This window comes from Dermacentor albipictus, chromosome 9 (assembly GCF_038994185.2).
Source record: "Dermacentor albipictus isolate Rhodes 1998 colony chromosome 9, USDA_Dalb.pri_finalv2, whole genome shotgun sequence".
Taxonomy (NCBI): domain Eukaryota; kingdom Metazoa; phylum Arthropoda; class Arachnida; order Ixodida; family Ixodidae; genus Dermacentor; species Dermacentor albipictus.
The window spans coordinates 70,440,266-70,466,483 of NC_091829.1; the positions used below are offsets into that span (position 1 = coordinate 70,440,266).

At 47.4% G+C, this 26,218-nt stretch overlaps 2 protein-coding genes across 2 annotated transcripts in view; one reads left to right on the forward strand and one right to left on the reverse strand.

The window, feature by feature from the left end:
- Nucleotides 1–17,169, reverse strand: part of LOC135908569 (phospholipid scramblase 1-like) — a 265,493-nt gene extending 248,324 nt beyond the window's left edge. The window contains exon 1 of the mRNA XM_065440372.2: nt 16,868–17,169. The gene's annotated coding sequence lies outside the window, so the exon portion shown is untranslated. The remainder of the gene's footprint in view (nt 1–16,867) is intronic.
- Nucleotides 17,170–24,288: 7,119 nt separating this feature from the next.
- Nucleotides 24,289–26,218, forward strand: part of LOC135908591 (glutathione hydrolase 1 proenzyme-like) — a 61,720-nt gene continuing 59,790 nt past the window's right edge. Inside the window, exon 1 of the mRNA XM_065440412.1 lies at nt 24,289–24,474. Within this exon, the coding sequence (XP_065296484.1) occupies nt 24,464–24,474 (11 nt within the window). The 5' untranslated portion in view covers nt 24,289–24,463. The remainder of the gene's footprint in view (nt 24,475–26,218) is intronic.

The window sequence follows — 26,218 nt, forward strand, 5'->3', positions numbered from 1 at the left end:
TCCTATTTTATGTCCACACAGGACGACATCCAATTTCCCCTGCCCTGCGCCAACCGATTTCAACTAGCACTCGCGAATTTCCTAATTTCATCGTCCCACCTAGTAATCTGCTGCCCATGACTGCACTTCCCTTCTCTTGGTACCCATTCTGTAACCCTAATGGTCTAAGGATTATCCAACCTGCCCTGTACATGACCTGCCCAGCTCCATTTTATCTGTTACTGTCAATTAGAATATCGGCTACATCCGTTTGCTCTCTGATCCACACCGCTTGCTGTCTGTCTCTTAACATTATGCCTAGAATTATTCGTTCCATCGCTCTTTGCGCGGTGCTTACCTTGTTATCAAGCTTCTTTGTCAGCCTCCACGTTTCTGCCCCATATGTTAGCACCGGTAAAATGCAGTGATTGTACCCCTTCCTTTTCAATGATAATGGTAAGCTTCCAGTCAGGACCTGACAATGTCTGGGGTATGCGCAACAGCCCATTCTCATTCTTTTGTGAATGTGCTTCTCATGATCAGGGTTCCCTGTGATTAAATGACCTATGTAGACGTGCTCCTTCACAGACTCTACAGGCTGACTGCCGATCCTTAAATCTTGTTCTCTTCCCAGGCTATTGATCATTATCTTTGTTTTCTGCATATTAATCTTCAACCGCACTGTTACACTCTCTCTGTTAAGGTCCTCAATCATTTGTTGTAACTCGTGTGCAGTGTTGCTGAATAGAACAATGTCATCCGCAAACTGAAGATTGCTGAGGTAATCGCCATCGATCATTACTCCTAAACCTTCCCAGTTTAATAGCTTGAATACTTCTTCCAAGCACGCAGGGAATAGCATGGGAGAGAATGTGTCTCCTTGTCTGACCCCTTTCTTTATAGGTATCTTCCTACTTTTCTGCGTAGAACTAAGGTGGCTGTGGAATCTCTGTAGATATTTTCTATGCTATTTACGTAAGCGGTCTGTACTCCATGATTACGTAATGCCTCTATAACTGCTCGTATCTCCACTAAATCAAATGCTTTTTCGTAATCTATGAAAGTCAAATACACAGGCTGATTGTACTCTGTGGATCTCTCGATTACCTGATTAATGACATGGATGTGACCCATTCAAGAGTAAGCCTTCCTGAAGCCAGCCTCTTCCCTTGGTTGATTAAAGTACAGTGCTGCCCTTATTCTATTAAAGATAATTTTGGTGAATATTTTATATAATATTGGGAGTGACTAAATGGGCCTATAATTTTTAAATTCTTTAAGGTCTCCCTTTTTGTGGATTAGTATAATATTTGCATTTTTCCAGTTTTCTGGGTACCTTGAAGGCTATAGAGACTTTGTTAGGGAGCCGCCAGTTTTTCAAGCAATATGTCTCCTCCAGCTTTGATTGAATCGACTGTTATTCCACCTACTGCTGCTTTTCTCCATTTCCTGCCTTGCAAGGCCCTTCTAACCTCATCGCTAGCTATACTAGCAGCTTCTATATCCTGTTCATCACTACTTCGAATGGAGGTATCGTGGCTGCTCTGGGTATTGTACAGCTCAGTATAGTATTCGTCGGCTGCTTTTACCATATCTTCGATATTGCTCATGATATTACCCCGCTTATCTTTCAGCGCGTACATTTTGGTTTGTCCTATCCCAAGTTTCCTTCTCACTTATTTCAGTCTGCGTCCATGTTCTACAGCTTCTTCAGTCTTTCTCGCGTTATAATTTCGACTATCTTTTATTTTCGCCGTGTTGATCAGTTATGACAGTTCCGCGAATTCTATCTTACCTCTTGAGTCAGAGACTTTCACTCTTTGTCATTTCTTTATTAGGTTGTTTGTTACTTGGGAGAGCTTGCCCACTCATTGCCTCGGTGCCTTGCCTACCACTTCAATTGTTGCCTCTGAAGCCAGCCTAGTTACTGTTCATTCATTACTTGTATGCCACCTTCATCTCTTTGTTCTAAGCCTGCATATTTGTTGGTAAGTACCAGCCTGACTTTGTCTGCTTTTACCCTTACTGCCTCCAGGTTGGCCTGTTTCTCCTTGACCAATCTGACGCTTTCCTCCAGTTGAGGTGAATCCTAGCCCTCACAAACCTATGATCACTGCACTTTACCCTACCTAACACTTCAACATCCTGCACTATGATGTGATCGGCAGAAAATATGAAATCAGTTTCATTTCTTGTTTCACCATAAGAGCTTTTCCAGGTGCACTTTCTGTTGTTACGTTTCCTCAAAAAGGTGCTCACCATTCGCGGCTTATTCCTTTCTGCAAGTTGTAGCAGCATCTATCCTTTAGAGTTCCTAGAATCGACGCCGTAGTTGCCATATGCTTGTTTACCAGCCTGCTTTTTCCCCACTTGTGCGCTGAAGTCACCCATTACTACAGTATATTGAGTTTGCACTTTCCTCATCGCTAATTCAACATCTTCCTAAAACTGATCTACTTCATCATCATCGGAACTGCATGTTGGAGCGTAGGCTTGTACTACCTTTAATCTATAACTCTCATTAAGTTTGATTACGAGTACTGCTACCCTCTCATTAATGCTGTAGAACTCGTCAGTGTTGCCCGCTATGTCCTTATGGATTTGGAATCCTACCCCGTATTGCTTCTTATCTGGTAGACCTCTATAGCAGAGGACATAGACGTTAGTCAGCACTGTATAAGCCTCACCAGTTCTGATCTCACTAAGGCCAATGGTATCCCAAACAATGTCTGATAGTTCCTGAAAGATTCCTGCTAAGCTAGCCTCACTCAAGTACACATTACGAGAAAAAGCCACGTGGCCGACGGGACAGCCGGCGTTTTTAAGTGTCTAAGCGAGAACCGGACGTCCCCGCATAGAGAATTTTTTATAAAAAAATGATAGTGATGTAGTTCACCATCATTATCTTCAACTGGGCCACATTTTTGCCATTCACTAATAAAACCTGCATACGGTGATGTTCACTAATGCAAATGAATGTTCATTTACGCGGGAAGGAATTATGCGATATTAAGCAATTGAAGAGAATTAAGCAATAATCCATATGAAAAAGGAATTATGGGAAATACATGTGCGAGTAAAAGATGGCAACGTTAACATTTGAAAAATACATGAACGGAAATGTAGTGGGTGCATCCCACCATCTAGTGCCGACAGTCCTGCGTGCACATCATTAAAGCGTTTGCACGATTGCACATAGCTGGGAGAGATGCATCCCCGCGGTATTTGTAAGCGCCGTTTTTATTGCTCGTAATCATGAACCAACCAGAGCAAATGCGTACTCTTCTAAAGCTTAGTTGTTTAATTCGTTACTCAATAAAGATAACTGCAGAAAAAGCATTCCCCTCTCTTTCTCTCTCTGTCTCTGTGAATACCGTTATTTACAATGTTTCGTTTTCTAGGCCGTTTAAAGCACTACGCTTACAAGAACGAATAACATCTGAACAATGAAAACTCCTCTCCTCTTTCTCTGGCGACGCTTTCCCGACGACGCTGTGTAGGAGGCTGACATGCAAGCACTGTCGTAGATGCAAGCTGCGCCAACTCCGCGTGTCACCTTGCTCCATCTAGTGCCGTCAGATGGTAGTCCTATCCTTAGACACTCATTCATCTGCACCTAGATGGCGGGGTCTTCGCGCCACTTTCGAAAAGGTTTTGGCTTGGGGCACATGCACCTATGCGCGCCATAAATGAGATTTCAACCTCTCGAAGAAGGCCAAAGTTTTTTCGGTCCACTTAAACACAGAACGGCCACCTAAGCATGGTCATAGCCTGACGTCAGGCGCGCATTGCTGCATGCCACACAAGCATTGACACGGGCGTGGATATGCGTGCACTTCATCTATGCCCACGCGCTTTCACACGTGTTTGTACATTTATGTCTGAGTACGGGCACATATTCGTGTTATTGTGCAAATATGGGCCCGCATCTATCAATAGTGCACGTATCAGAACCCAGGTGGCCGGTACTGTCGGCTACTGGCCCCCTGGTTCCCGTGAAGCTTTATGCTTGCAGTTTTCTTGCCAGGGGCGACCTCGACACAACGTTTGCATGTGTTTTCAATACAATTAGAACACGAGCGCGAATCCTGAAAGAAAAGGAGGGGCAGACAAGAAAGGAGCCGTCTATAAGGACGCCAAAGTCGATTGCAGGTGGCGTGCCCGGTCCTCTGCCGGAGAGGCCTGCGAACATGGCATGCTGGACAGGCGTAGGACGAGCGTCGATATATATGTATATATATATTCTGGGGTTTTCACACCAGGGCTACATATGACCTGATTATGAGACATTCCCTAGTGGGGAACACCGGATTTTCGACCCCACTCAAGTTCTTCAAGGTGCACCACATGCACGGTATACACGGGCATATCTTTGCATTGCGCCCCGCATCCAAATGCCATGACACCAGGGTACGATTCCGCGACCTCGTGCTTAGCCGAGCAACGCCGTAGTCGCCAAGCCACCACCACGGCGGGTAACGAGAGGCGATGTCAACCACAGCGCGAGCCTTAATTGTCGTTCCGAGGAGGTCGGGAACGCTGTGTGCCGCGACTGTTGAGCTGCATTTTTTTTAAAGCTGAGATTTCTCCGCAAAGCCTCGCGCAGTTTTCTGGCATATGAGACAGCCGCCTTGCCGCTGGCCCGTCCAATATCTCGCATGAAGATGCCAAAAGAAATACGTGTCCAGTGGTGGCATCGAACCACGGACGGGGCGCTTCAACAGGCCGAACTTACGAAAATATTTATCATGTAACAACGGCAAGTAACTCTCTGAGAGAACTGAGAGAACTGGCACGTGCGGAAACAAGTGACCGCACGCTAGTTTTGTTGGGCCAAGGAAGGTGGAATGAAACAGGTGAATAATAAACAACTTTACCACTTTTTTTCTTGGCGTTGTACCCTTCTGCGCTCACACCTCCGTTCAACACTATTCTTTGCCATCAAAGGTCACCTGCGTCCTTGTGACGTCACCGCGTCGACGACTCAATGCGGAGTTTGCATTTGAGAATAGCTTGAGAACGATGCTGTGCGCATTCATAAATAATGCGTTGCACTTACGTTATGGCGTGCGCAGTGGGTGTGAACAGTGCCTGAGATCACATCTTCACTAAACGGGCAGTAAACAATATTTGCACACATCAGACTTAGTCAACTCATTTATTTACCCCTTCACAAAAGCTTTGGTTTGCATCGGATCTAGTTAAACTGCTCGTTCTTTTGCAGGGGCTACAAAAGGTGAATTCAGCAGCATTTTGTTAGCGATGACGGCCTCACACACGGCCGTGACCACATCTGCTGCTTCTATATATATACCAACACAAAAAAAAGTATCTGAGTACCCACGTTGTGCGAGTGGTGAAAGTAATGACCTTGTTCATCAAAACACAACTTCAAGAAAAGTTCTATTAGGTGGCACTAGGAATAGTCCTGCGAAATAAGTCTTCTAGAACCACTTCACCAAGATGTGCCCATCTGTCTTGCTTCGACTTCAAACGCCATTTTTTTAAGCGCCAACACGACATATTGTTGAATGAAACATATTATATCAATTGGTGCAACCTCGCATCTGTTTGTGTTCATCTTCTAATGCAATTATCATTCTCTGGGGAGAGAGAGAGAGAGAGAGAAACAATTTTACTGAGCTGAGCTCGACATCTTCTTAGACGCCGTCGATTGGGAGTGGTTCCCTCTTCACGGGGCCCATATGCTTCCCTAGCCGCCTAGGCCCTGGAGATCAGGACGAGCTGGTCTTCCAGGGCGGTGCTGGTTAGCAAGGTCTCCCATCGCTCGGTAAGGGTGGATGAGGGATGGGGTAGGGTAGCGGGGCAGGTAAGAGGTGGGGAGATCGCCTTGGTGAAATCGCATACGCCAATGAAACTTCGCGCACTTTCAGTGGACCTACACGTGGTGAGGCGAGAGACAGCATCAAGCGCTCGCTACCCGTTGCCGGCGCTCTTCATCACGCCAGAGTTGTCACATGGAATGTTCTTGGTCATCGAGTGAGATCAATTTATGTTTACCCTTTGCAAGCGTGACCCCAAGGCTTACCCGCCGTGGTTGCTCAGTGGCTATGGTGTTCGGCTGCTAAGCACGAAGTCGAGGGATCGAATCCCAGCCGCGGCGGCCGCATTTCGATGGGGACGAAATGCGAAAACATCCGTGCACTTAGATTCAGATGTACGTTAAGGAGCCCCAGGTTGTCCAAATTTACGGAGTACCCCACTACGGTGTGCTTTGTAATCAGAAAGTGGTTTTGGTACGTAAAACCACGAATTTTTGGTCTCACCAAGCTTGTTAATTTGATTGGTAAGACAGTGTTTACTGCAAGTGGCATGGCCGATAAAACTACGATGTGTAGTTGTCTAATCGTTTGCTATGGCTATCAATGTTGAGGCTTTCGAACAAAGCCGCGAGAGTCTTTTTACTAACATTGTAATAGAGCAACCGATATGATCGCAGTTCACCTGTTTCGCACATACTCCTCACTTAACCAGACCAGTTGAAGACATCATTACCTGTATCGAATATTGCAAACAAAAAATAATTCTTTAACTATACATACTCAATGAAACACTTGTATTTCACTTTGCCTGAATTTACAGAGTATTTGGCGCTGGATTCGATATGCGATTATTGGTTTTACTCCAACATTCGCTTAAGATAATGTTATTTTGCTATCTTGATATACATAAATATCATTTTACATCTTCTGTGGTTCGCGCATGACTCTAGCTCGCTGGCACACTGTATTGCTTCACACAAGAACGCTGGCACCACAACAAAGTCACGACTGAGCCCCGTGAATGCATATCTTATTACAAAAAGGCTACTTTCTGGACATTAGTAACAGAAAGACACTGAAATATGGCCGATGTTCCGGAGCATCATTTTTTGTGAAAATTCTGGCCCGGAAGCTACACGCTTGTGAATTTCAGAGAAGCTTGAGGGATGGCCGATGGGGCAATGTCCATAATTCCTGGACATGACTAAGCACATCGATGATTATTCGTTACCGTTAATGGTAACCATTACTGCTTAACAGTAACGGTAACCATTAGGTTACCACTACACTGTTGGTGCGCCACGCGCACGTGCTTTACAGAGACATTTGCTGAGGAGGTATTACCCGATTCCTGTGTTGTTCCTAGCCAGGAAAATGAAGGGATAAGATTTTTATGCTTTATGGCAAAAAATTGCAAAAAAAGAACCAAATCTGAAAATCGTATCCCAAAATCAACCGCGTTGTAGGAACAGTTATTGTGCACCGTTACTTTCGTTGACGGACGACAATGGTTTTCAAGGTGGCACTTAAATTTTCCCATTGAATGAGCCCGACCCAGCTCTAAAACGTCACCTCTTCGCCCAGGCCATTTGGCAATTCCCCTTTGAAAGATGTAACGGAAATCTGCCCACTGTAGGCCCAAACGTAATCGCCATGCTCTAAAATAAAGTCACGCTCGAATACCAAGCTGTACCGAGCGTGCCCCTTACGATACTAGCTCTTGCGTATCCCTACTCAGAGGCGATTCCATTTTCTCGTCACTTTTTCTTTGTCACTCTTTGCTCTTGTCACTCTTAACTCTTTGTCACTCAGTATGTGGCCCCGGGAATGTGCCCCTGTTCAATGAAACTCTTTGACGGTAAACGTGGGTCCCTCGGTATGTGCTACTGAGTATGTGGTGGCCATCAACGACAATCAAACCTGTCTCTTATATTGCATTGAGATGATGTTATGTGAATATATATTTACGCATGCACCCCGCGCGTACTTCCTGGCGGTGCCACTGGACGGCACAACCTGTCCAGTTAAAAGCGCAATACAGGAGCCCAGCTGCATACACGCCTCATACACGACGTATTTTGGCGGTGGCAGTATGGTGTGTCACTACACGGTGACACACACTGCTGTGCGGAACACTGTAATGTGCAGACGGCGCGGAGAGCGTGACTGATTGTTCAAGCTGCACTCTCACCAAGGATGCAACGAAGTACTCAACCACTAGTTTGGGCAATTAGCCCATTAGAAATACTCAACGCTAGTTTAGGCAATTAGCAAGTTCTGAACCTACTTGTTCGTGAAGACTGACAGCGATCATTCCGGCCTGTGCTGTCTTGCCAACTTTATGGATCCTTCAGGAGGAAGAGGGAGGAAATAAAGAGAGAAGGCGAATATGTTAACCAGAAATGCGTCTGATTGGCTACCATACTCTGGGGGAATGGAAAGAGGGAAAGGAAAATTAAGCGAGAGAGAGAGAGAGAGAGAGAGAGAGGCCGCGGTGAGATCGCACACACACGCGGAGGGCCTGAGCAAACCAAAGAAGTTCACATAGGCCAGTCGCCGTGAAGAAAGGCCCAAACAATGAAACGTTCCTTTCCTTCGAGCGCTTCCTAACCTTACGTGAGGCCTCCTTACAGCGAAGGACCGATGGGGGAAGCAAGCATACTCTGAAAGCTCCCTTCACCCGTCCTCACGTAAGGAGCGGTTGCCGCCATGCCTGGGTTCGAGATTATCTCTTAAAAGCTTTAGGCGAACACCAGAACACCCCTATTCAATAAAAAAGGTTGTATCGTCGCACAATCTCTAAGTTGATGAGCTAATATAGAGAAGCGTGGACGCTATTTTTTTAGTTTTGTTTACTAAATCTAAAGAAGCAGTGCATTACAGTGCGAAACTTGATGTGCTCCAGCAACGCTGGCACGCCGGCGTCGTGCAACGCCTAGCAACGCTTCCATGCCGCACGCGTGACTGAAACGAACGTGCCTGGCAAAACGTACCGTGCTCGGGCTTCTCCGAAGGTGGGCGACAGCACGCACGCGCAAGCAAACGTCACGTGGTTAAGCAGTGAGGCGAAGTGCTCGTTCAGGGCCAGGAGCGGCGTAAGGACGCATGAAGGTAGCTTGGCCCAAACAATAAAACGTTCCTTTTAGGGGTGTGAGATATTGAAATTTTCGATTACGAATCGAATACGAATCAGACGAAGAACTCTCTCCGAATATCGAATCGAATATCGAATACATGTGTAGTATTAAAAAATTGCAAGAGAGGTAACAATAGCTTTATTACCCTTTTAAAAATAACATTGCATTTTACAATGTTGCTTAAAATTAAAGAGGTACTCATTTATAGATAACGGACTCAGGTAATGCCCTCAGTCAGGTAAAACGCTTGTTACAGATTGTCGTGAAGGAAAATTAACTGCTCAATATGGCCAGAAAGTAAACGCTCTCTATGCACTGTCACATTTCTACCGGTAGAAAAGACTCTTTCACTAGGAACTGAAGTGGCAGGGATCGCCAAGTACTTCCGGGCGAGTGCACTTAAAAGCGGGTACCTGAAGCGGCCAATAGACTGCCACCACTCACAAGGATTCATGCCCCTTTCCAGAAGAGGCTTTTGCGCGTAGTCTGTAACTTCCCTCTCAGGGGCAGATGCCAAATGTGTCTTCTCTTTGTTCATCACTAGGTCGTCAAAAGCATTCCATACACTCGATGCCACCAGTGGACACGAAGTCGACGCTGGCACGGCGGTGTCCCCATGGTGTTCCACGACGGCTTCCTGGAGCTCCCTTGTCACAAGGTTTTTCAGCCAGATCATCTCACCAGATGCCTGATGAACTGTGGCCATAAAGCGCGGATCAAGAAACATGCCTAGGCTGGCCACTTCATCAAATTTCCACTCCGCACAAAGAGCCTTGATACATTTTGAACAATGTTAGCAAACCCTGAGTTGCCTTTGCAACCTTCAAGGCAATGGGGCATTCCAAAAATAATTGGAATTATAAAGCTTGGTGAAAAAGAAACCGAAACTGATCATGTCTCAAATGCCTGAAGCAGATAGACTGAAACAGAGCATACAGATAATGGCAACTCAGGGTTGCAAAGGCAACCCTGAGTTGCCTTTGCAACCTTCAAGGCAATGGGGCATTCCAAAATAATTGGAATTATAAAGCTTGGTGAAAAAGAAACCGAAACTGATCATGTCTCAAATGCCTGAAGCAGATAGACTGAAACAGAGCATACATATAATGAGCGGATCATGCGAAGTTCTGAGTTAATAAACATGTTCTTAGGAGAATGCGGAACAAGCATACAATTGATTAATTGCTCAATTATTCGCAGTCTATCCGAATATTCGCCGTTTCCACCGTTATTCGGCCGTCCTCGGATATTCGTGAATTTCCGAACATGCATTTCTCGAATCGAATACGCTTCGAATATGGAAAATATTCGATTCGTATTCGAAATTCCGAATATTCGCACACCCCTAGTTCCTTTCCTTCGAGCGCTTCCTAACCTTACGTGAGGCCTCCTTACAGCGCAGGACCGATGGAGGAAGCAAGCGTACTCTGAAAGCTCCCTTCACCCGTCCTCACCTAAGGAGCGGTTGCCGTGTGCCTGGGTTCGAGATTATTTCTTCAAATCTTTCCCCGAACACCATTATTATATTAAAAAATGTTGTATCGTCGCACAATCTTTAAATTGAATAGCTAATATAGAGAAGCGTGGACGCTTTCTTCTAGTTTCGTTTACTAAAGTTAAAAAAGGTTGCGCATTACAGTGCAAAACTTGATGTGCTCCAGCAACGCTGGCACGCCGGCGTCTTGCAACGCCTAGCAACGCCTAGCAATGCTTGCATGCCGCACGCGTGACTGAAACGAACACGCCTGGCAAGACGTACCGTGCTCGCTCTTCTCCGCAGGTGGGCGACAGTGCGCATGCGCAAGCGAATGTCACGTGGTTAAGCAGTGAGGTGAAGCGCTCGTTCAGGGCCAGGAGCGACGTAAGGACGCATGAAGGTAGCTTTGGAGCTACCTTATGCTGAGGAAGCACCAAGGAAGCCTTCACCGAGGGCCCCTCAGTAAGGAAGCTTTCAGAGTGACATAAGGTAGCCTCACCCCAATGAAGGCTCCCTTAGTGAGGTAAGGAAGGTTTCATTGTTTGGCTTCTTATGCTGAGGAAGTACCAAGGAAGCACCAAGGAAGCCTTCACCGAGGGCGCCTCAGTAAGGAACCTTTCAGAGTGACATAAGGTAGCCTCACTGCAATGAAGGCTTCCTTACTGAGGTTAGGAAGATTTCATTGTCTGGCCCAAAGACAAAAGTGCCTTAATGGCTTTGTGGACACTTCAGGCTCAAGCACACTTGTCAGGTTGGAGCCCACGTTTCACATGAGTATGACGGTACTGTTCTTTACTGATGTGGAAGGAAGCACAGTGACGCTCACTGTCACACGCACCTCTCCCTACGACATCATTGGACCCTGACCACGACTTGCCGTTCGTCGGCGTTATCGAAGCTGTCAAGATGGCTGGCCGCCAGTGCACTGATACCGAGTTGCCACTGCTGATCGGGCACGTTCAAGTTGATGACGTTTTACATTGCTCCCTAGTGCTCTGCTTGTCATCCTACTGCTTGCGCAACAACATCCTTTACAAGAAAAACTGTGGAAGTGGTTTAGAAATGTACGTCCTTGTCGTGCCGTCGGCGCTGCGCCAAGACATTATGCGAGCCTGGCATGATGAGGCAGGTGCGGGACACCTGGCGTTTGCTGGAACGTTAGCACGGATACGACATAAGAATCCATGCTAACTTAATGGTCCCGGCCGTTTTCTTCAGTTCAACGGTACGTGAAGGCCTGCCGTGATTGCCAGCGCCGCAAGACATCGCCCTTTAAACCAGTTGGCTTTCACCACCCCATGGACTCTCCTCAAGCACCGCTTCAACCAACAGACATGGATCTACATGGTCCATTCCCAGTGACTTCTTCGCTCAACAGATGGTAGGCGTCGCTACCGACTACTTAAGACGGTACGCCTAAACCGAAGCTATTCCTCAAGGAAACTCTTATGAAGTGGTCAAGTTCTTCGTCTGCCACATCACCCGACAATATGGTGCACCATCTGTTCTCATCAACGATCGCGCTGGAGCATTCATAGCTAATGTTATGCAGGACGTTCTGCAGCTGACGCATAGCTCTCACCGCAGGAGCTCTGCTTACCATCCTCAAACAAATGGATCAACGGAACGCCTGAACAGAACACTGGCTGATATGCTTTCCATGTACGTCGACGTAAAACACAAGATGTGGGACGAGTTTCTGTCATTTGTGACATTCGCCTTTATCACTTCTGCGCAGAAGAACCGCACAATTTACGCCGTTACAACTCGCATACGGGCGCCATGTCACGTGGTAACTTGACGCCATGCTACCTGCGGCGGATGATAGTCGACCAGCGAACGCGTGCAAGAACTTTTACAAAGAGTCTAAGAAGCACGCCAGCTTGCACTGCATCCTATCCGGAGCCAACAGCGTACCGACACCGTTCGACGCAACCAAGGTGGACACGACCTCCGTTACAATCCCGGCGGCTTTTGTGTGGACGCCCATTAATAACCGTCGTGGACTCTCAGAAGAGTTGCAGCGCCGGTATTTTGGCTCTTACGAGGTTACGCGCCACCTCAGGGGTGTAACGTACGAGATCGTCCGCTACAGTTCCGAACCCAGTTCGCAGCGTCATCGCCCTCTCCCTGAAGTTGTTGATGTGGTGCGTAGAAGGCCATACTGTGCGCGTACGTGAAGGTCCATACTGCACGTCAGAAGCTCCATTTTGTTACTTCAACTCCGCTGAAACACAACTTTTTGACGAGACTGAGACGGTCGCTTTTCGCGTTGGGTGGCAATGGACACATGTGGGACTTCCACACCACGAGAAGGCGCGCGCACGCACAGGTCCGCCATTAGGGAGACAGCGTCCAATTTGCCAGCCTTCGTAGTCAACGTACGTTACAATATAGCAGCCGCCTACCACTAATTTGAGAGCAAAACATTTGAGGAACACCAGTAACTGTTGTAGCAATTTCACGCTGGCTGCAGGTTCATGAATCATATTTGTCTAATGTATGCTCTAACTGATGCACTTTGCAAAACTTCGGTACCTGTTTTTGGTGACGAGTTACAGATTTGTAAACGTCGTCAATGAGGAAGAAAGTTGGCATAGGACAAAGGAATGTGTATGCACTAAAATATAAGCAGGGTAATATCACCAGCAATCTCGAAGATATAGTTAAAACAGCGGAATAATTATATACTGACCTTACAGTACCCAGAGAAGCCAAGATACCTCAATTACAAACAGTAATGAACAGGATACAGAAACTCCTCCTATGACTAGCGATGAGGTCAGAACGGCCTTGCAAGATATAAAACGAGGAAAAGCGGCAGGAGAAATGGAATAACAGTTGATTTAATCAAAGATGGAGGAGACATAATGCTTGGAAAACTGGCGGCTCTTTATACGAAGTATCTATCGACTGCAAGCGTCCTAGAAAACTGGAAGAATGCAAACATTATACCAATCTACAAAAAGGGAGATGTTAAAGAATTGAAAAATTTTGGGCCCATTAGCTTACTCCCAGTATTATATAAAATATTTACCATAATAATCTCCAATTGAATAAGGGCTACACTGGACTTAAGCCAACCAAGGGAACAGGCTGGCTTCAGGAAGAGATACTTTACAATGGATCACATCCATGTCATTAATCAGGTAGTCGAGAAATCCGCAGAGTATAATAAGTCTCTCTTTATGGCTTTTATAGATTACGAAAAGGCATTTGATTCAGTAGCGATACCAACAGTCATAGCGGCATTACGTAATTAAGGAGTACAGAACGCTTACGTAAATACTTTGGAAAATATCTAGAGAGGTTGTACAGCTACCTTAATTCTACACAAAAGCAGGGAGATACCTATAAAGAAAGGAGTCAGACAGGGAGACAATCTCTCCAATGCTATTCACTGCGTGCTTAGAAGTATTCAAGCTGTTAAACAGGGAAGGCTTAGGAGTAAAGATAGACAGCAAATATATCAGCAACCTTCGGCTTGCCGATGGCATTGTTCTATTCAGCAACAATGCAGACGAGTTACAACAAATGATTGAGGACCTTAACAGAGAGAATGTAAGAGTGGGATTGAAGAATACTATGCAGCAGACAAAGATAATGATAAATAGCCGGGCAAAGGAATAAGAGTTCAGGATCGCCAGTTGGCCTCTAGAGTCTGTGAAGGAGTACGTTTACCTAGGTCAATTAATCACAGGGAACCCTGATCATGAGAAGCAAATTCACAGAAGAATAAGAATGGGTTGGATCGCATACGGCACACGTTGCCAGCTCCTGACTGGAAGCTTACCATTATCATTGAAAAGGAAGGGGTACAATCACTGCATTTTACCAGTGCTGACATATGGGGCAGAGACTTGGAGACTGGCAAAGAAGCTTGAGAACAAGTTAAGGACCGCGCAAACAGCGATGTAACGAAGATTGCTAGGCATAAAGCTAAGAGACAGAGAGCGGCTTGGATCAGAGAGCAAACGGGTACAGACGATATTCTAACTGACATCAAGAAAAAAAAATGGAGCTGGAGAGGTCATGTAATGTGCAGGTTAGATAACCGTTGGTCCATTAGGGTTACAGAATGGGTGTCAAGAGAGGGGAAACGCAATAGAGGACGCCAGAAGACTAGATGGAGCGATGAAAGTAGGAAATTCGCGGGCGCTAGTTGAAATCGGTTGGCGGAAGACTGGGGTAATAGGAGATCGCAGAGAGAGGCCTTCGTCCTGCAGTGGACATAAAACTGGCTGGTGATGACGACGACTGATGATGACGACAAAAATTCGTCCATAAATTTAACGAACCAATTTTGGGAAACCTTTGGAAAATACCTTCAAGCCCTAAACCAAAATTATGAATAAACAGTCACTAGAAGTTAACCTTATTTCTCAAGCTCAACAAATTGCATCTATATTGGTCCGACGATCGTGTCCAAGAAGAGATTCTGCTTTTAGGTGTGTTCGAATGGGAAAATTGGAGTTGGCCCCGGTACAAACCTTCTTCTTAAGCCTGGTGTCATCGCAAGATTCATTATGTTAATAACGGCAATAATAATAATAATAATAATAATAATAATAATAATAATAATAATAATAATAATAATAATAATAATAATAATAATAATAATAATAATAATAATAATGATGATGATAGTAATCAGGGACCTATTGAGTCATCGCCTATCATTAACACATCGCCACCAGTTCAAGACTCGCGCATACCAAGTTGCGCTGCGATTTACCTGTGCACATTAAGGGGCACAGACCACAGTGTTCATAGGCGACATTTGATTGGCGTGTTACGATTGTAAAAGAACGGGTTGGCCCGAAGCATGTGGTAACGCTTTGCCAGCACGTGATATTTTGCATGCGTTTTGCATTCGAATGTCCCTGGCATCCATGGCCACACCAGGTACTCAACAGGTCTTCTGTTTGTCGTAAACGGAGCGATAAATATAGCAAATAGCAATTAACCTAGCGGAAACCAGAGTAAGAATAACTTTCCCAAGGGTGCCTATGAAATTCACTTATGATAATGCATTCAAATTCGAACATGCTCAGTCCAAAGACTTGGTTGTTACTTTGAGCTCTAACCTAACATGGCATAACCGTATTGACATAACATGCGGGAAAATAAGCCCTACAGAACCATGCACATTTAAAGCGAACTGTGCAAGATGCAACAAAATACAAGTTAACGGCGCATGCGGCTCTTGTTAGACTCTTCTTATAATATGCTTCTACAGTATGGCCTTCTAACCGCCTGTGGAAAATTGCCAAGCTAGAACACACCAAAAAAAGGTCAGAATAATCTACAACCTCTACGACCATAACTTTTTCCCCTTCGCCGTAAGCTCGCCATTTGTCGCTTGCATAGTCGCAGCAGAGGAGCAACATGTTATCGGCTTATCACACTGCACAAGATTTGTTCGCGCATCGTCACGAAGTCAAGCGCTCATCATTCCCATCAGTCATCTTGCCAGCGCAGCAGGGCGAGTGACGTGGCGGATTTCGACCGAGCCTTAACCACCCCCCCCCCCTTCCGAAAAGCACGTTCCATGTAGTGCAGCGTTTCCAGCGCGCCCGGACAACACCACCGAGATATAACTGAAGGGCCACTTGCGCCGACGGTAACGTCATCAGTGTAGTCTGATGCTTCTTGCAGTTCGCGATATTCCGCGGCGACTTCATTAACCCGGGAGCGACCATGCTTCTTGGTTTGTTTTTTTTTGCCAGCTGTTCTTTCGTTTTTTTTTTGCTTTTCTGCGCGCACAGTCACGACGTCTCCTTGGCGATAAGCGTCGTTGAGCAGACAGGACCAATAATACTCGGGAGTAGCTGTAAGTCTAACTAATCAGGGCCGCGTGTATTTCCGAGCACGATTGCGCTAAGAAATCGCGAAAGAATATAAAAAGCTTTAGCTTCCATCGTCAGCCGACGAAAATTAGAGGCAGGCTCTTTGCGCCAATTACTCGCAATGAAACACGGCTTGCAATCCATGGCACGTAATGAGGTGGAGTCGACTATGAACACTTACTTGAGAAAATTACGCTGTAACGAAATAGCAATCTTTTCGTCGTTAGCGCACGAACAACTACAGTGGCGTCTAGAGAAATTTCGAACACTCGCTTATTCACACTAATGAAAGCCCAGCTCTCGTTGCTCTACGAGGAAGAAAACGCAAATTACGTTCGGGTAAACTCAAGCAGCTATAACTACGCGTTCCAAGCCGCAATACCGCTTTCTATGCTCGTCAAAACAGCGCACAGTTCTCCGTAGTCTCTTTCGAAAAGTTGAAGTCAGGCAGTGGCCAGAAAGTAGAAAGAAAACCAAACAGCGGTCTCTATTATAATCATTGTTCGAAGAAACTGCCGAGAGAAACGTTGTCGAGCAAAACTCACGAGAGTGCGCGGTTCGCGAACAGCAGCGTGATAATTTTCTTTCTTAAATAATTGCTGCTTTAACTATCGAAGAGTTATTACGATAAATTTCACCTACCTCCACGGAGCTCGTCACTCCATACTCTTTTCGCAGCATCGCCCGCAATAACTTGATACGGGGGCTTTCTTCCTCCGGAGGTCCGAGAAGGAAAGCACAGGTTGCCGCGCGACTCCTTGCGATACTTTGCGCAACACCTTCGGACACAACCATCAAACGGCGTGACCAGTTGCGTCTCTCTCACGTTTCACCAATCAGTCGCACAGCCACAACAAGTGACCGCAACATGGGGTGCATGCATCGTACGCCGAGGTATACAGCACCACATCCCAACATCACAAAGGCACGAGCTCCCGATGCCGGCGACCTGTCGCCTACTGACGGCGGCCTGCTTAATGTCACGTGCGTGACGTCACGCGGACCGAAAGCAGGCTAGCAGCAGTTGCATCTAAGGAGCAGTTGGCCAGGCAACGCCGGGATCGCGTCCAGCCAGGGACGACGACGGTGCTTCCTTTCCGTTGTGCCAATGCCAAAGATGCTGACGCATTGTGAAGCCGATGCCCTATGGGAGCCGCGGTCGCTCACTTCGCCACGGTCAGCACGTACGGTTCTTTCGCGCGAACCGCGGTTGAGAGCGCTGCAATACGATAGCGCACGAGCGCCGTTTTATTTCATATTTCGCGGACTTCCTTTAAACGCCGCATAAAGAAAAGAAGAAAAAATCAGCACGCGGCATGTAAGTTGCCACGAATTGAATAGGTCGCTTCTGAATACCGTCTACAACGCAACGAAATGAACTTGGTTCAAAAGTGAATATTAAAAGCTTGCATAATTCATCTCAGTAAGCGGTATGTAACAAAAACGCTCTAAGAGTGCCACATGACGACGAACCATACGCCGTTGGTTTCATTCAGCTGCGGATAACCCCTTTTTTAAATTTCATGGTTCAAGTTACGAGAAACATCCTGCTCTTCATACACATGTTCGCGTTTCTAATTCGCCAACGGTGACATTACACCGCGTTTCATATCTTCCAGCAGTTGGCAGAGCGCGACGTAGCCAGGAATCAATGAAGATGCCATGCAGAACAGTGACGACAGCAAACTTCGGTGTGACTTCCGCTCGTTTCGTCGAGTTGTACGCCACGCTCCATCTACGATATGAACGCGTTTCAGACTGCCGTGCGATAACAGCACCAACGTGAAGCTTCCTCCCCAAATGGCAGGGCTTCACGTTGCTAATAATGCTCTCGAAGTTCATTCATTTCCATGCTCTTGGCAACCAGGTGGCTGGCAAGTCAAGCGCAACCTTGCTCCTTTAAATCGCCTTCATCGCAACTACGGCTCGAGACGTGCGGTCGCCCAGCCAAAGGGGCCGCACGCAGGCGATGCGACGGGAGCAGACGACGGCAGCAGACGATGCGCGCCATGAGTTCGGCTTCCGTCGCTTCCTGCACGTGGCGCTGGGCGAGCATGTGCCGAAATGTGGTAGTTTGCTTTAAATCAGGGGTACAATCATGACTCGATGGGAACCAAAGGTCAGTGGGTCGCCTCGCAATGGGCGCTCACGGGAAGGCTACAAATGAAGCTCTGCAGGGTGATATGGGCTGGACTAGTTTTGAAGTGAGGGAAGCTCGTAGTAAAATTGAGTATGAACAACGGCTGAGGAATATGGAAGAATGTAAATGGGCTGGGAGAGTGTTGAGGTATCTGTACAGAAAAAGCATTGATTCACAGCGGAGGAAAAGAACTAGGAAGCTTACCAGAAAGTATGCGGCCTGAGGGTGTCAACACACCAACAAGGAACGTGAAGCGATAAGTCAGAGAGGCTTAAATAATCTCATGGGTGGCGGCAATGGAAAAGAAACCTGCCATGAGTAAATACATAAGAGGACACAACGAAATCAGGAAAGAAACAATTTATGATAACTCAAAGGGAAGCTCATTACTTTTCGAACGAGATCGGGACGCCTTAGAACACGCACCTATAAAGAGAGGTATAAGAAGGAAGACGAAGCATGGGCTTGCTGCGGTAAAGCTAAGCAAGCTATGGACCATGTTTTATTAGAATGGGAAGACGTCTACCCAGCGGTCAATTCAGGCCCCGCTGGCCTCCTTGAAACCTTTGGGTTCAGCGAGAGCAGTGGAAAAGTAAACATCTCCGCAATAGGGATTAGTAAGGGGCGATCGGAGGATTGGTGGAAGAAAAGAAGGAAAACGACAAAAAACGGAGGCGTACAAAAGCACAGTTCGCAATAGCGGATCAGAAAATTTGGTTGTGAGAGTTCATAATGTTTTGTTTTTTTTTCTTTTTTTCATTGCTTAACCTAGGTAGGACATTAGGCAGTATAAAAGCAGGAGCTTGGTGGCGCAACCCACCACCCCGTTCCAAAGGGGACGCTCATAACATCCATCCATCGGTAGGGCACCTCCATGTACCGCGTTTTTAGGGTGGTGACAGCCTTTGTAAGCGCCCATGCCGCGCTCGCCAGAATTCCACTGAGTGTCGCGGATGGCGCTGTTTCCAACCTCCGCTACCGCCATTTTGATTCTCATTAGAACACGGCGTTGTGCTATAGTGCGGTAGGTATATTCGATGGTCCCTATTCTGTGGTTCGGTAGGCGCTACAGCGACCTGAAGAAGCCGGCATCCAGTCTGCTTTCGTGTTTCACTAGCAAGTGACATCTGGGTTGGTGTGGAAGCCGTCGGATGCTCCCGCAACTGTGAACGAAGTCAGCAGTTTCCCCCGCACGGCCGCGGACGGTACCCTACTCGTCCCGACCTCGACGACCAAAATGATGACCGGCTGCTGCGTACCGCAGTGATCCAACAACAGCCGCAACGGCGTGTGGAAGTTTCGTTTTCCGGCCAGCCCTACCCGAAGAAAGCGCTGGCTGGCACAAATTAAACGACACCGATGGACACCATCCGCCTCGACATGCGTATGCTGTGCAAGTATGGCACCAATCCTTATGCGGGCGACAGTGCTTTTTGGCATACAGTATAAAGTTTTGCCGCATGCACACGCACAATTTCAGTTAGTAAGGCTGAATTGTCTTGCATCCAGAACGTGAACAATTGACTGACATGCGAATGTGTGCTAGAATTCGTGGTAGAGCAAACTGCATTTCGCGTACGTAATGTTTTCGTAAGCTGGACTGCTCAGCCTCAGTAACTGCCTGCAGCAGCGGAAGCTGCTGCATCTTTTCTTAGTTATGCAGCTTGCTTTCTGTTATTCTTAAGATGACTGTGCTCCCATGCACAGAGCAAGGAATTCTGAAGAAGCAGTGGGGAATGGAATAAGCAGGGGCTACAGCAGGATGTTGATGTTGAGCAGTACATCCATTTGCAGTGGGTGTACTTCAAGGCTGTTGAGCAATTTCAAATTCCTTGCGAATGCCAGCATGCTTACGAGAAACTCTGTCAGCTAACCTATTTCGGGGTTACTGTTTAACCCGTTATGTGCTCTCATAGTAAGCTGTCATACACACTACCATTTCTGAATAGAAATGATGCTCATAAGAAACCGCTTTCCACTTCCTGATGCTTAAGTGCATCCATGATGAATAAGCTGATACATTTTCAAACGCTACAAGCTCACACCCGTGGCTTCCGTGGCATGATGCGCAATGAGAATCGAAGCAATGACAATACCTCGGCGTTATTTAATAAATTTCTATGACTTGAGGGCCCACTTTGGGGACTGCAGCTTCGAGCAAAACAGAAAAGATAATTAACTTGGCCACTTCATAAGTGTTTCCTTGCGGAATAGCTTCGGTTTCGGCGTGCCGTCTTAAGTAGTCGGTAGCGACGACTATCCATCTGAGGAGCGAAGAGGTCACTGGGAATGGACCATGTAGATCCATTTCTGTTCGTTGGAGCGGTGCTTGAGGAGGGTCCACGGGGTGGCCAAAGCCAACTGGTGGAACGGGCGATGTTTTGCGGCTCTGCCCATAACGGCAGGCCTTCACGTACCGTTGAACCGAAGAAAACGGCTGGGACCATTAAGTTAGCATGGATACTTATGTCGCATCCATGCTAACGTTTAGCAAGCGCCAGGTGTCCCGCACATGGCTCATCAGTGCAGGCTCGCATAATGTCTTGGCGCAGCGCCGATGGCACGACAAGGACGTACGTTTCTAAACCACTCCCGCAGTTTTTCTTGTAAAGGATGTTGTTGCGCAGAAGTAAGATGACTAGCCATGCACGAGGGAGCAAGGTAAAACGGCATCAACTTGAACGTGCTCGATCAGCAGCGGCAACTCGGTATCAGTGCACTGGCGCCCAGCCATCTTGACAGCGTCGATAACGCCGACGAAGTTGTGGTCAGGGTCCAATGATGTCGTAGGGAGAGATGAGTGTGACAGTCAGTGTTACTGTGCTTCCTTCCACGTCGGTAAAGAACAGTACTCACATACTCATGTGAAGCGTGGGCTCCAACCTGACAAGTGTGCCTGAGCCTGAAGTGTGCACAAAGTTGATAAGGCACTTTTGTCTTTCAGGCCGAATGGCCTATGGGAACGCCTTTGGTTTGCTGAGGCCCTCCGCGTGCGTGCGCGATCTCACCGCGGCTTCCCCCCCCTCTCTCTGTCTCTCTCTCTATTCCATTCCCTCTTTCCCTTCCCCTAGAGTATGGTAGCCAATCAGAAGGATTTCTGGTTAACATCTCCGCCTTCTGTCTTTAGTTCCGCCATCTTCGTCCCGAAGGATCCTTAAGGTTGTCAAGATAGCACAGGGCGTGGTGATAATAATATATGGGGTTTTACGTGCCAAAACCACTTTCTGATTATGAGGCACGCCGTAGTGGGGGACTCCGGAAATTTTGACCACCTGGGGTTCTTTAACGTGCACCTAAATCTAAGTACACGGGTGTTTTCGCATTTCGCCCCCATCGAAATGCGGCCGCCGTGGCCGGGATTCGATCCCGCGACCTCGTGCTCAGCAGCCCAACACCATAGCCACTGAGCAACCACGGCGGGTGGCGTGGTGATCACCGACAGCGTTAACTGGTATACCGTACAAGTAGGTTCGGAACTTGCTAATTGTCCAAACTAGCTCAGCGACAATGAGTTGACAAAGAGTAGTTTCACTGTCCACTTGAGCAACTAAATTTATTGTTCTTACTTTAGCCTCGGTAACTAATTATAAATTATCGATAAGCCTACTCTCCAAGCAATATACCTCTGTCGCTCAATCTTCATTGAATAAGCGTAATAGCCTGTAGGGGAATATCTAAGCGATTTCATTCCGTGATAGCAGACAGCTGCTGTGGTTTTAATTTTTTGCTGGAATGCGAACTTCGGAACCCTTCCGCCGCGGTGGGCCGCTGCCTTGATCAGCCCTGCAGCCTCGGCAAACCAACTCTGAGACGTCCAGCAGGCCCGCGAGGTGGGGGCGAGGCAACAACTGGGCGTCCCCACGTGGGAGACCTAAGGCCCCATCGGCGGCGAAAGCTCTGCCGGAATATAAATAAAGTTGTTGCCGTTGCAAAGAAAAGCGCGCGACATTTGAAAGAGTAAGTACCAAGTGATGAGGCGCAAATTCGCGCAATGACAATGGTGCCTTCAAGCACGTGGTGCCAATGATTGACCGAGATTGACCGAGATACTAAGGTTGTAACCTCTATCCGCCTGAGTAAAAAAAAAAAATCGCTCATTACGCCGTGACGTCAAACTCTCTTCGTCTCCGTCGATCGCTTTGCTGCTGCCGTCGCTCTCGCAATTTGTCGCGTTATACAAAGCTCTCGTCATCCTAGTCTTAACAGCACAAAATGTAGACGAGACACGAGACGAGAAGACGACAACACAAGCGCTTGTGGTGTCGTCCTGCTAGCTCCTATTCTAGCTCTCGTCATCTTATAACGCTTTGCATAAACCCAAATGATGCCGTATAGACGGGTCTTCCGGTTATAGAAGGGTCTGCCGCATAACACTCTTCCCTCAGCGCATCAGTCGCAAGCTCGCACATTAGAACATGAACGGTTCAATGACGCAAGTTGTCGAGAAAATGGTTAAGGCGCACGCACACGCATGCACACACACACACGCACGCTACGTCGCTACGTCACATCGGCGAGAGCAACATAACGCCTATTGGCAAGTGAAGAATCCGTTACTTGTGCTGGAAACACTGTCCAAATAAATAAAGATGGCTATGACATCCAGGTTCACGGCGGCTCGGCCCTTTCACTTGAAATCCATCATGTAACCGCGCAAACGACAACGAACGAAGAAGGAAACACACAGGACAAGCGCGGATTTTTTTCACACATAGAAAGGAAGGAAGAACAGGGCCTATTGGACCAGAAAGTAGCATAATAAACAGGGAATCAATGCTACGCTTCGCGTAGCATTCATTCCCGAGTGTAGGCGCGGGATCCGTGCGTTGAACTGGGATGAATTGTGGCGGAACGCCAGGACGTGAACGCAAGAATGAAAGAAAAACGCATACCGCTTGTGCCAATGTCCTGTTGTTGCGCTACACTTAATCCCAATTAGGGTTGCCAACATTCCGGAATTTAGTAATACAGTCCCGATTCAACGTCCCCGCCACGTCCCCCGTCCCGACTTCGACCACTCGAGACTTGGCAACCCTAATCGTAAATCAATGTGGCTACCAACAAGCCCGCATCATCACCCCGATCTACTTTCTTTCTTTCTTTCTTTCTTTCTTTCTTTCTTTCTTTCTTTCTTTCTTTCTTTCTTTCTTTCTTTCTTTCTTTCTTTCTTTCTTTCTTTCTTTCTTTCTCTATGACCTCCGTAGTCTGGCGGAGCCGTTCAAGCACGAATGCCAAGGTATCGGTACAACAAAAATAATTCTGAACTTTTACGTGTGCCCCAAATGCGATCTACCATGGTCGTGCGCACGCCGTAGTGAGGCACTCCAGAGGATCTTTCGCCCTCGTCGGGTTCTTTACCGCGCACACAAATGTCCGTACGCGAGCGCTTACTGCACTTTGCCTCCATCGAAATGCGACCGCAGCGGCCGGCGCCCAATCAGTGACGTCGAGCTCAGCAGCGCAACGCCGTAGGCGCTAAGTTGCTGCGGCAGATGGTCAGGGCATTTTGGCAGCTGCTCTGGAACACAGACGTTTCATCCTACCATCGGTCACGAATTTCTTTGAAAGGTTCAAGGCCGACTTCACCCGCTCCGGAGATATTCAACACAATGCTCGAGGTGTGTAGGGCCTATGCGATCGCGTCACAGAGTGCGCAAAATCGCAAAAAAGATACTGCGCGTTTAGAGAAGTCGCCTTGACAACTGAATATGTGCAAGGACACCCGTGATGAACGCGAGTGCAGCTGTCGAGAGAGAGACAGAGAGAGAAAGAAAACATCACATCCGATGTATATGCTATCCCACACTTGGAGAGTTAGCGGTGCTAAGTGCTGGCCTAGCTTTACCTGTAGAGTTGCCGCCTCAACTTACTGGCTTACCTTTTCAAGTTTTATCCCCCTTTCCTCTCTCTGACCAGAGGCTTCCTGGCCAATCCCTCGTAGTGGGTAAGCAGCAGCACGGTGCAAGCGGCGAGAACGCGCTCAGCGTGTCGGGTGCCGCTGGTGCGAGAAGAAGAAAAGGGACTCGCCTGAAGCCGCGCTCTCGTCGAAGACATCGCATCCGGGCTCTACATCTACGACATCGCGGAAAGCAGCGACGATGTATGGAAAGTAAGTGAATGTGTCTTTCGCAACCCTTGTCATAGACGTGCTAACCATACGGCGGTCACACGGTGCACTTTCGGTCACGATCGAGCCCCATCGGGATCGAACGACTCTATTGCGATGGGATATTTTTGATCCGATCGGCATTGTTTGGGACAGTTACGCACTTCTAGATGAGCGACCGACTATATGTCTGTGTATCTAAAGGCGTGTTTATACTCCTACGTTCTCGGCACGCGAGCGAGCTTAGTTTGCGGCCGGTCTCGCTATGCCACTTGTGCAACGCCAGCCGAAAATATAGATTTTAGCGTGTCCGCTATTCCAGCAAACTGGGGCGGCTTGGGCGGATTACCCGGTTGTCGGGGGCGTAAACGTGAGCGGCCGGAGCGGTGAAGCTGCATGGTGCTGTAGAGCTCAACCATAGAAACAATGACCTAAAATTGCAGTAACCTGCAATTTTCGCTGCTGGGGCAAATTTTCGGCAGCGGCGTAATTGTGTTTACGATCACGCCGCTGTCGAAAACTTACACTCCAGCTAAGAAGAATATATAATTGGCTCTGTGTTTAGGTGGTAGAGCTTTTCACCACCAGCCGGCGCCACCAATCTGGTCACTCACGTTTACACCCCCGTCCATCCGCTAATCCGCCCAAACCGCTCCGGTTTGCCGGAATAGCGGACACGCTAAAAGGCTGTAGTGCCATTCCCTCTAAGACAAGCGCGCCGTCTGCTGCTTTCTTCGGAGCATGCGCAGAACGACCCCCCACCCGACGCCGCTTTGAACAGCTGTCTACGACCGTCGGCGAAGCGGCGTGCGCACCTTTTGTCTCTTCGCGCAGTGCATTGTGGGCCGGCGCAGTCGGCGCGGCAATCGAGCTGATGGAGCAAGAGCCATCTCGACGTCGGGCACGTCAGAGCGCGTTGCCCGCGTCTGGTTACGTTGACTGCGCCAGTGCGTAGAAACATTGGCGATGGATGGATGGATGTTATGAGCGTCCCCACAAGCCTGTCGGGTCTACACATGTTGACACGACAGGCTTTACTCGGGCATAGTAGAGAGGATAATGCAATGGCGCCTCCGCTCCCACGGATGCGCGAAGGCCAGCTTTCAGGTTCTGGTTTTCTTGCCCTCGCATGGCCGGCGACGCCGCAATCGCAGTGAATATTATTATTATTATTATTATTATTATTATTATTATTATTATTATTATTATTATTATTAATTTTATCATTATTATTATTGGCATCCCCTTTGTAACGGGGCTGGTACAAATCGTCACCTGGTCTGTTAGAGTTACTCAGGTATGCGATGAATGGTTTTTCTTTTAGCATTCTTATATACGTCTCCTTATTCTTCTCTATCTTCCTTGTACCGCTGTCTGTGCCTGGAGTGGATAGGGTCGTACCAATCTCTTTCCTGCTTTTCTTCCACCTATACTCTAAACATCTGTTGCTTATTTCGACTGCTGACCGGTTGGTACTTCCTTCCAGTTTAAATCCAAGTGCTTCTCGAGGTTGCACGTTACGTACTCGTCTCGCTGGGTGAATTTCGTATTCCAATAGGATGTGATGAGTGGTCTCTGTATTCGTGCACTCATAGACTCTGGTCAAACTATGCCAATTTTGGTACAAAGCAAGACGTAGGCGGCCATTTCATGACCTACATGACATGCATGTCAGGATGTTCATGTCATGACCGATCATCTAGGTTTGTCGTACACTATTGTCATAGTATGCCAATTTTGGTACATA